Genomic DNA, 11,047 nt, shown 5'->3' with positions numbered 1-11,047 from the left:
CGGCGAGCGGCGCTCCGGCTGTGCGCCGCGCTGCGCTTCGTTGTGCGCCGCTCTGTGCGGCCTGCTCGGCGGAGCCGTTTCCCTGCCGTGCTTCTGTGTGCCCTCACCGTCCCGGCAGGAGTTCCGCGCCGGCAGCGTCTAGCTGTGGGGCCGGACGACCCGGGCAGCTCCCAATCCCGGCCGCAGGGCTGCGCTGACGGTCCATAAGGCGCTGGAGGTGCCGGGGTCGGAGCGGGGACGTTCCGCTGTTGTGAATCGGCAGCTCCGTCACGTCGAGCTGGGGAGGATTGGGAGGACGGGGTCGAGTGTGTGTGTGCGCGGGGGACCCACGTAAGTTCCGTGTCTTTCACGGGAGCACAAACGTCACTGCACAAACTCGGATTCCGTGCCTGATGTAACCGGAGCACATCTTTGCAAGGTTTTAATAGCCAAGGTTAATGCGGAGCTTTTTTTTCTTATAGCCGCGCAAGAAACGGCGAGAGGAAGATGTGAAAACAATCACGAGGTATTTCTCACCGTTAGCAAAAGCAGGGGGTAAAGCATCATCGCCTCCAAGAGCCAGCAATATATTGGATTACTTTAAAAAGACGCCTGTGGCTGAGAAAGCTCCAGCAGTAGCTGGGGGAATTGCAGCGGAGTTCAGTGATGACCAGGATTGTTATGTAGCACCTTCAAAGCTGAAGAGGAAAAGGAAGAGAGCTCATTTAAATAATAAGCGAAAGGAGATGAAAGAATCGGAGAATGAACACATAATAGAAATTAATTGTGATGACAGCATAGGAGCAACGAGGCTAAAAGAAGATAGTGATGATTTCATAGCTGCCTGTGCTTTAGGTGACCAGAAAGGTGGAGGAGAATTAGCTGAAGATAATAAGCAAAGTGAGAACTTCTCAGATGCAGACATCTATGTTAAAATTGGTAAAGTTGGTCCTGAAATAAATGCAACAAAAATAGGATAAGAAAAACAAGGAAAAGGAAGAACAAAGTAAATGTGGATTCGTCTGGGAGTTTTTCATTTGAGAACCAGCTGAATAAAAAGTGTAGAAAAGAAACTAAAAATAAGAGAAAGAAGGTATCTCCTGAAGTGGCAGAATGTGCTGTTGTTATTAGTGACTCAAGTTTTGAAGTACATACAGATGATAAGACATCTCAGGCAAATGACAGTATAGTAACAGTATCATTTGAGGACTTCCTGAAAAGCCAAGGAGAAAATTATGTAGAGGATGTTGAAGAAGGCACAAAGCCAATGCTGGACAGTTCTGTTACAGTAAATGAAATGGACCAAAGTGGTAGTACTAGTGACCCTGAGAAGTGTGAGGAATCTCAGCAGCTACCACTGAGAACAGTAACTGTTCTTGCACAAGTTCACTCCATTCCCCCCAGATCAACTTCTTTACGTAATGAGCAAAGAGGTTCTAAGAAAATAGCTTCCATTTTTTTGAAGCAGAAAGTATATGTAGAAGAAGAAAGCAGCCCACCTCTTCTGGAGAGTGAACAAACTGAGCAGGTTACTCAGAAAAGAAAATCTAATGTAGTCATTGAGGAAGAGGAATTGGAGTTAGCTATACTAGAGACTGCAGGATCAGATTCTTTGAAGATGAAATCTACTCTGGAAGAAAGGCATCAGTTCATGAAAGCATTTAGGCAACCAACATCAGATGTAAGAAAAAGTGGAGTTAAAAAGGCACCTGGGAAAGCAAAGCAAGTAATTGGAAAGTCTTCAAAAGACAAAAAAGGACCCGAAGGTGACAATGTTTTAAATAAGGTATTAGAAGGTGGGCTACCAGAAGATGATGTGGACAAACACATGCATTCTAGTCCTGAAAACACTAGAAGTAAAAACAAAAGACCTAAAAAGTTTCAGAAAAAGGGAAGTAAAAGAAACAAGGCTTTGGGAGCTAAAGAAAAATGTGTTTCAAGTACTAGCAGTTATAACGAAGATAAAGAATCAGTAGGTAACGATCAGATGAAGGAAAGTAACTTAGATGTAAGAATTCCATCTAGTCCAAAAGTGAATGAGTTGAGGAGGAGCCTAAGGCAAAAGAAAACTAACACATCCAAAACTATTACACCCCAAAAAACAGAATTAGAAGTACCTATTCTGAGGATGAAAGCGTGTGGCCTGTACAGACTTCCACACCAAAGGCAAGCAGGCAGTATTTGAAAAAAAGCAATGTGTATAAGGCTGAGGTGATTACAGTGCCCTCTGATGAGAACAGCCCAATAAGGTAAGTGTTTTGGAATATGTTCTGGCCTTTTGCACTTTGTTTTGTTTTCCTGCAAGTATTTTAAGAGAAAGTTGTAGTTATAATTCCTTTCATTAAAAAGTAATGATTTCATAACACTTTTCCCTAATTAGAATGAGGTTTACACGGATCAATGCAACTATAAAATCAAATAAAGGTGAAGCAATGAATAATGAAGAGCTTAACTCCAAAAATATAAAGGTAATTCATGTAACAGCTTGTGTTTCAGTCTGTTGTCATTTACTATATGCATCTAATTGTTAACATTCAAATTGTCTAATATAATAAAGCATGGTAGTACCCAGGTGTCCAATTGAAAGAGAGCATTACTGGAATTTGCTATAGAATTTAAGCTAGCTTCTTGTACAGTTACTGCATCTTTCACTTTAAAATGTTATGTTATATTCATAAAAGCTGCTTTTCATAACAAATCTGATAGGATAGCATGCTCATCTTTGACAAGTTCTCAAGGTGGGATGCAGTGTTTGGGCACAGCAGAACACATTATGCTTAAGAACATCACTGCCCAGATCTCCTGTGGATTCCTGTGGAATCCTCTCAGATTGTCCAGTGGATGACCAGGAGAATCCCCTGTAGGTGCTCCCATTTCCCCCTTAGTTTGCTCCTCCTAATTGTTTCACTTTCTTCCTGATGCAATCAAAAGTTGATTAGAAATCATTTGTTAGAGATGATATAATGTGAAACATCTAATGGAGGTATTGCTATTAATTGCTGGATATCTTGGTTATTTTGTACTTTATTTGTCAATAGATAAGCTCTACTTCTAAAAACATATCCAAAGCCAAACAGCTGGTTGAAAAAGCAAAGGCTATAAGGCACAACAGATCAAAGGTCAACAAGGACTCACCAGCTCCTGTGAGGCGTTCGTCTCGGCAGCAAGCTCTTGCTGAAAGGAAAACATTGCAAGAAAGTGAAGTAAGCTTATGTACTTTATAAAGGGAAACATTCTCAAGTTCTTGTGACTTTGTTAAGCAGCAAAAATGCTTCTTAAAAGCATTTTTTTAAAGTATAAAATAAGGTAGATAAAATAGTACAGTGAATGTCAGCTACGTAACTGCCAGGCTGGGAAGCACAGGCTGATGCAGAGCTGTGGAACGCAGCAGGAGGTCATGCTTTAGAAGTGGCTGTTTCTCTGACCTGATGGACAGCAAGGTGTCTGTTCCAGGTGTGTATGCTGTAGGCATCTTCATTGAGGGGGAGTAATTTGGGGCTTTGCTTATACGTTGGGTATCTTATTCTGTGTATTGCTTCTGTGTAGGTAACACTACTCCGTAACTTCATTAATCTTCAGATGATGTTTGGTAGCTTCTAGGCTCTGTAGCAGTTCCCTCAGTACCTGTCACTAAATTGTATTGCTAATGAAGGAGGAAAAATTGTTTCCTTTCTAAATTTGTTTCCTTTTCCTCTAGAATTCAGTAATAATTTTACATTCAAGCCAGAGTAATGACAGTACTACAATGCAGGATGGGAAGCAAAAGAATCTTCGAAGTCTAAATGATGTTTTGGGGAAGTCTAAAAATCTGAAGGTTTCTAAGAACTCAAAAGGTAATTGAGTTTTACTAAATGAGTTATTTAACAAGAAAGCTTATTGATCAGTTTATTTTATAAAGCTTCTACTGTAGTACATCTCTTTTCCTTTGATTTATATGGTATTCCAATGTGCACCTTTAATTTTTATGAAATGAGTGAATGCTGCAGAAGTTACGTATAGGTGCTGCTTTGTTTTTCTATCTCCATTCAGGGAAAATTAGAGCTTACTAGATTGTTAAATAACTCCCAATGCATACTGTGTTCTGTTGTCCTGTACTATTTTTTTAAGGATTTATTAATGTAGTAATAACTAGAAATGTAACTACAATGGATCTTATTAAAATATTTGTTTGCTTTAAGAAATAGAACTTCCCTTATGTTATTAAATGGTATGTATAGATAGTGAACATGGAAGCAAAGTTACAGTGCGGATATGATGAGAGAGTGGGACCCTTGCATGTCAGTGCTGACCTAATCACCCTTTCATTGCTGTTTCTCTGAAGGAAAACTGGGATACATGCCTTCATTCCTGGGCAGAAATGCTCGAAAGTCTACAGATGAACCAGTTGTGATTTTTGATGACAGCAGGTCAGTGTTCAAAATTGCAGTCGGTTAAGAATCAAAATATATGCATGTGACAAATTTAAAATACTTATTGAAATGTGGTGTAAATGTTTGTGCTGTTTATCCTGACAGATATGTTCATCTGCTTGTGAAATCTTGGGGGTTTTGTGAGAGTTGAAAATTGTTTTTGAGCCATTTTAGGTGGCTGAAAGTCTAGACTGGCATAAAACATCTCAAGTAGCATATAAAATATGAAAAAAATATCAAGAGAATGGGACTCTAATAACAAAATTTGAAATTTGAAACCAAATATAAGCTTATTGCATTTAAATTAAGTTGAACGGTTCTTCCAGACTGCATAAATTGTGATTAGATTCTGTCATAAGCCTTATGTACCTGGTAGTATTAATGATGTTCTTTCATTTCTGTTGTTAAAGCCAAGATGCATCAGAAAATTCTCAAGATGATGATCAGTTCAGAGCAAAACGTGAATTCTTGATGAGTGGTTTGCCAGAATTACTGAAAAGACAGATTGCAAAGAAAGCAGCAGCAATGGAAGCATACTTTCTAGCCAGTTCATATTTCAAGACTGTTGTTCACGTACAGCAGAAGGATGACTGTAAGCTTTTGTTCTGCTATTTATCAATGTATGTGATTTGAAGTAGACTTTTAGGCAATCTATTCCAAAAAAAAAGGGAAGCTGAAAAACACATTAACTGGAATAATTGACAGTTTGTTCTTTTGTATTACAATAAGAAAACAAAAGAAGCTTCTAGGGAGATGCTTTTTAAACACAATTCTCACATTAAATTGGTGCAAGAGTAATGTATACACTGGGAAGGGAAAGAATATTCAAAAGGTAGTCTTTCAAGTTCTAATTTGGAGAATATTAATCATGCTGGACTTTACTGAGCACAAGACATTTCCTTCTTACAAAAGCAAAATGCTTCTCAAGAGAGAAAAGACCGACCCTTCTTTTTTTCCTTTCCCCACTAAGTTAGGGAGTGTGCTGCAGTGTTCTTACGAAAGAGCACAACAGAAAACCAGAAGGCAAAGTAACACTGAACAGTTTTTATATTTGCAATCCAACTAATGAACCAGCAAAATCCTTTGGAGTGCATCAGTCCTACTGAGAGCTGGTGAAGGTGTGGGTGTTTGTTCGGAGGTAGCAGACCCTGGGACTGGTTTCCTGGAGAAACATTGTGTGCCAAATTGTGCCAATTGTTTCTGCTTGTGGGAAGTGGAATTAGTGAAGATAAAGTTGATGCAGTGTAAATTGAATAGACTTGACTCTGATGTAAATGCTCTTCCACCTACAGCTTTCTTACTATGGGATGTTTTTGTCTGGTTTTGTATCTCTGTTTATCAGATTTATGGGGTTTTTTGTTCCTTTTTTTTTTTTTTTTTTTCAGTTTTGCCCAATGTGGAAATTGAAGTCACCATTGTGTCCTCTACTAACTAAGCTACGGAAACTTAATACTGAAGTCACTAATGTCAAAAAAATCGCCGTCTCACTTGGAGAATTTTCCACTGTGAAGTCAGAACTGACTGGAAGCCGTTCTGCACCTGTGGTTAGTACCTCAAAATGGAAGGTATGATTTTTTTTTTTTGTGAACTTGGGGAGAGGAGGGGGAGATACACAACACAAAAGCAACATCAAAAAAACAGTTTGAATACTTCATTGTTAGAGAGGTTTTTTTGTTTGCTTATTTTCTTTTATGGCTGTGTGTAACACCAGACAATTCTCGAGTCAGGAAGATTTGTCACTAGGTCTTAACTGGACAGCTACTGTTGTTATCTTAAATTATGCAAAATTGTAATTGCTATTCTTTATATTAAGTGACCTTTTATTTTGTATTGCAGTTCTCTGGCCACCGACCAGTTTTCTCTGAGGCATTCAGGAAGGGTTTGCTAGAGGAGATTGTGTCTTCTAACTCTCAGTTTCCTGTGAGAAAATACTTCTACAAGTTTCTGAAAAACAAACAGAGCGGTTGCTTTTAGAAAATAGTATGCAAGGTTAGTAATCTACATAGGAAGAATAACATGTCAACTTGCCTTCTAACATGGGTTTACACTTCAGGAATGTTTCAGTGAAAGAATGTTGTTGGAAATAAGCTGGTCCCACATTTTATGTTATTTTTGAGCAAATTCTTCAAATGTGGCTTGAACTACAGTTGTAATACCATAACTTGAATTCTTTTTTTTCCATAGGAAGCAGAGATGCCTCTTCAAATTCTGAGGTAGATCAAAAACCTTCTGACAACTGGAAGGAAACCAAGAGGAAAAGGAAAGAAAAAGAAGACCAAAAATCGAAAAGGAGAAAACAAACTGAGAATAGAGAGACTGAATTAGAATCCAGAGTTTCCAGGAGTGTTATCACTCCTGTACCTGGAGGAAAACAAGCAGATGCAGAACAAGCAACACACTTGGAGAGAAACAAAAACCGGAAAGCAGATGTTAGGACAGAAGATACTGAATATTTATCAGAGACAAATGCACTTTCAGGTACATGTGTACTTCCTTCTGAGTTTAGTTCTCTGTATTGAGGAAATTGAGATTCCCACTGGAAGCCCTATACAAGTCTTAATAGTTAGACATGAGTAATGGACAGTGCTCAATTAAAAGAAAATTGACTTTTTTTTCTGTAGGTGTTGAAGATGTGCTTTGGACAGAGAAGTATCAGCCTCAGGACTCCAGCGAACTTGTAGGGAACAAGAAAGAAATTGAAAGGCTGCATAGGTTAGAACCATTCTTAAAATAACTCAGAACACCATTTTGCTTAATTAACACAATTTAAGTATAATTATTTTATGCTGTGGTAGGGTGTGTCTGGCTTTTGCTTTGCATTATTCCAAAAGTTGCAGAAACAAATTAGCAGTTGATAGGAATTACATTCTAGTTGTGGTTTCTTGGCTAGTAATACTTTGGTGTGTAATGCAGCAGTCCATCTTGCAGACAGCACTATATGTGACAAAGTGTTTTCCACAATTTCAATAGTTCACAAAATGATCTAACTTTATACAAATCAACTAATACAATAGAGAGTGAAGGAGTAGTTCTTCACAAAATAATCAAACCTGAAGATCTTTTTAATTGTAAGAAACTTAATATGTTTCTAAGAAAGATACTAAGTGGCTGATCTCAAGTTTTATATTCTCTTCCATCTTTTCATTTACTTAATTCAGCAGTAATTATTTTGTTGTTGTTGTTATTGTTCTGTTCCTTTTATAGCTGGTTAAAAGAATGGAAAAAAAGAGCTGATTGGGAAGAAAAGAGAAATCAAAAAGGGGAAAAGGAGGACAAAGAGCATCAAGGTGCTGACAGAGTTCAAAATGACATATGTAGTTTCTCCTTAAAGTTGATATTAAAGCGATTTGAATTGATAATGATTTGAACAGTCCTTTCTCTTTTAAATAATTCTACAGATTCTTTGGATAGCCTTGATTTTAAAGATGATAAATCTGATATTGAGGAAGAGAATAACCTTTGCAATACAGTTCTGATAACTGGCCCACCAGGAGTGGGGAAAACTGCTGCAGTATATGCTTGTGCTCAAGAGCTTGGTTTTAAGGTTGGTGGAGTTTTTGCCAGTACTATTTTTCTTATTTGTATGTAGTGATATGAAGAGACTTGTAATACAAGATGTCTTTATTAATTACTTAAATACACTTGCAGATATTTGAAGTCAACGCCTCTTGCCAGCGCAGCGGCAGACAAATACTGTCTCAGCTAAAAGAAGCTACTCAGTCTCATCAAGTGGACAAAAAAGGCATTAATGCACACAAACCTTGTTTTTTTAACAGCTGTAGCAGTGCAAAGTCACCAAGTAAGTTTCATAGTTATGTTGGTATTCTTTAGGAACTGAGTTCCCAAAACAATTTTTAAACACGAATCATTTAAGATAGCAAAGTTTATCCGGCCCTGCAATAACAAGAAATGTTCCATAGGTTAACACAACTATGTACCAAAGTAAATAATGACTTTATCAAAATGACTGATTCTTGATTCTCTTCCTAGATTATTTCTGTAGTGTTAGAGCAAGTGCTGTGGCACTTTGAATAGAGAGTTGAACACAAAGAATTCCCTGAACAGGAGAAAAGTAAAATAAGCAGAAATCAATACAGTAAAGCTGTACTGTATAAACAAAACTTGACTTTGCTCTACATTTGCTTGAGAAATGTCATCTTGAGATTATATTTCAAAATTAATATAAATATGTCTTGCAGAAAAAATGTACTCTCCGAAGAAAGTTATTTCACCAAGAAAACCTCCACTGTCACCAAAAGGAGCAGGATTGAAACGAAACCTACACCCTAGAACACTTGCAAACTATTTCAAAATGCCTTCCAGATATAAAGGTAATGATGGAACAGTAACAGCTCAAGAAAAAAATAAAGGTAGGTGTCACTAATTAATAGCTAATTATCTTTAGCAGTGGAAAAGCTACACTGTAGTACTGTATACCTACACAGGAAATAGTTATTACTCTGTATTTTTTTTTTTTCAGAGAGAGTGAGGAGGAATGCATGAACAAAGTGCTGGGTAGATGTGGAGAACAGTGTAGTCCACAAATTTCCAGGCAACCATACTGCATTGTCTTGAAGGGCTTACAGAGCATTTATGCCATGCCCCCAAGATATCACAGATTACAAACAGATGTGGTGTAGAATTAATTTCACAGTAGTCAGCCCTTTGCCAATTGTTGCTGAATTCCCAGCGAGTTTCTAGTTTGTTTCTTTTTAAACAAGAGACATCGAAAAAGGCATCATGCTTATAAACTTGTGTCAGTGTAGACTTTTTTAAACAGATTGTGTATAGGGTGTTTTGTAAAGTACAGTTTAGAGTGTGTATTTAAGCAGTTTTAGTCTTTCTTTCTGCTCAATTCTTCACCTATCTGCAGGAAATGCTCAGAACTCGTGTGAAGAAAAAAATGTTCAAATTAAGTCAATAAGCAAAGAAGTAGAAGATGGAGAACATAACAGAAAAAGTGCAACATCTCTCATACTTTTTGAAGAGGTAAAATTCAAGTGAAACATCCTGGTGTGAGCACTTCATCCTGTCTGCTTAGAGAACTTAACTTTTTTCCTTCTTCCGTGGGACTTCTAAGTAGATTCAAAGGCAGGGATTATCAGTTGTTTAAAAAATGAATTCAGTATTTAATGGTTTCATCTTCCTGAGTACTCTTCTTTTTAAGTAGACCCAAGTTATTTTTTCCTTATTATCTTTAAAAACTAACTTTGAAAGATAATGGAGCTACATACAGTCTGTCTGTCTCCTGTTGTTCACCGTTGGAACACTTTGCAGAATTCTACTAATGCAGTTTATTTGATTGTCAACTATTTTAAAGTTGTATTCTACATGTCTGCTCTAGACATGTTAAAACAGTTACCATTAACACTCCAGTCAATAAAACATTTAAGTCTATATTAAATTCTTCTTTTATTTATGCTTTTACCTAAAAATATAGTTGAGTCTTCAACAAACAGTGCAAAGGTGCAGCCAAGAATATCATTTCAAGGAAATAACTGAAGTATAGCAATGTTTCTAACTGTGGGCTGATCTATAAATCACTGGTGCAATTCTATTTAAAACAAACAAAACAAGGAAAAAACTTCAGTCCCGAGCAGCCTGCATGATGTGACCAATTAGAGGGGAAGGAGGGAGTTGGACTTGGTGATTGCCAAAGGTCCTTTATAACCTCAGCCACTTGGTGGTCCTGTGAGCTACAGCTTAGGATACCATGATGTTGTGTGCTGACAGATGCATTATACTATCATTGCCTATGCCTGTCTAATAAATTAATGTTAATGTTAAGTCTTGCTCTGTAGTTAACAGACTGCAGATGCAGTAGCTGTTGTTATTTTGTATTTCATTTGTGTTTTCTATAGGTAGATATAATATTTGATGAAGATGCAGGATTTCTAAGTGCAATAAAGACATTCATGGCAACTGCAAAGAGACCTGTAATTCTTACTACCAATGGTGAGTAGAGCTTTTTCTTGTAATTAGACTTTGCAGACAGGAAAAGCCTATTTGTATAATAGTAATTTAAATGGGAATGGTTGAATGCAGCTCATAAATGTAAAACTTAAGGTGGAGAAACTACAAAGAAAGCCTTTGAGCACTTAAGAAAATAATCTGTTTTGAGCAGAATGTCACTACAGTTCACCAATGTCTCTTTATATAGATCCAACATTTAGCTTAATGTTTGATGGCTGTTTTGAAGAAATCAACTTCAGAACTCCTTCCTTGGTAAGTCTATGCTTGGAAATGCAGATTATGTCCTAAGCAAGTATTTTTCATCTGATTTAAAGGTTACTGTAAGTTTATAACTGTCTGATGGAATATATCTATATTATCAGACAACCCTATTTTAGTTTTATGCAAGAGTGTGTAAGATGCTTTTATCTTTACGTGTAGAACTTAATATTAGCCTGGAGGAATTATTTTCATAACTATTTAGTATTTGAGATCACTTGATCACTTTAATGCTTAAGGTATAGTAAATAATTTTGTAGGAGACACATCTAATAGTTTTGACCCAAAGACTGACCATGCTAGTATTTCTTCATTCATAGAAGATAAAGCAACTCCTCTAGAGGTTGTATGGGTTATTCCTTTAATATTATCTTTGGTGTTCTATATAGCAAATTGTTTTACTTGCAGCCGTGTATCATATTCAAAAA

The 11,047-nt window shown here is 37.1% G+C and overlaps 1 protein-coding gene across 1 annotated transcript in view; it reads left to right on the top strand.

Annotated features, from left to right (window-relative positions):
• The window catches only part of ATAD5 (ATPase family AAA domain containing 5), a 17,018-nt gene that overhangs the window by 902 nt on the left and 5,069 nt on the right, over positions 1–11,047 (top strand). Inside the window, 20 exon segments of the mRNA XM_010721679.2 lie at positions 462–939; positions 942–2,086; positions 2,089–2,228; positions 2,360–2,447; positions 3,018–3,182; positions 3,677–3,812; positions 4,301–4,385; positions 4,799–4,979; positions 5,774–5,953; positions 6,225–6,359; positions 6,362–6,377; positions 6,573–6,866; positions 7,010–7,100; positions 7,593–7,675; positions 7,787–7,932; positions 8,037–8,187; positions 8,588–8,758; positions 9,262–9,377; positions 10,250–10,343; positions 10,549–10,613. Coding sequence (XP_010719981.2) covers positions 462–939; positions 942–2,086; positions 2,089–2,228; positions 2,360–2,447; positions 3,018–3,182; positions 3,677–3,812; positions 4,301–4,385; positions 4,799–4,979; positions 5,774–5,953; positions 6,225–6,359; positions 6,362–6,377; positions 6,573–6,866; positions 7,010–7,100; positions 7,593–7,675; positions 7,787–7,932; positions 8,037–8,187; positions 8,588–8,758; positions 9,262–9,377; positions 10,250–10,343; positions 10,549–10,613 — 3,960 coding nt within the window.

The sequence above is a fragment of the Meleagris gallopavo genome, chromosome 20 (genome assembly GCF_000146605.3).
Source record: "Meleagris gallopavo isolate NT-WF06-2002-E0010 breed Aviagen turkey brand Nicholas breeding stock chromosome 20, Turkey_5.1, whole genome shotgun sequence".
In the NCBI taxonomy this organism is placed as follows: domain Eukaryota; kingdom Metazoa; phylum Chordata; class Aves; order Galliformes; family Phasianidae; genus Meleagris; species Meleagris gallopavo.
This window is presented reverse-complemented; position numbering and strand designations above follow the sequence as displayed.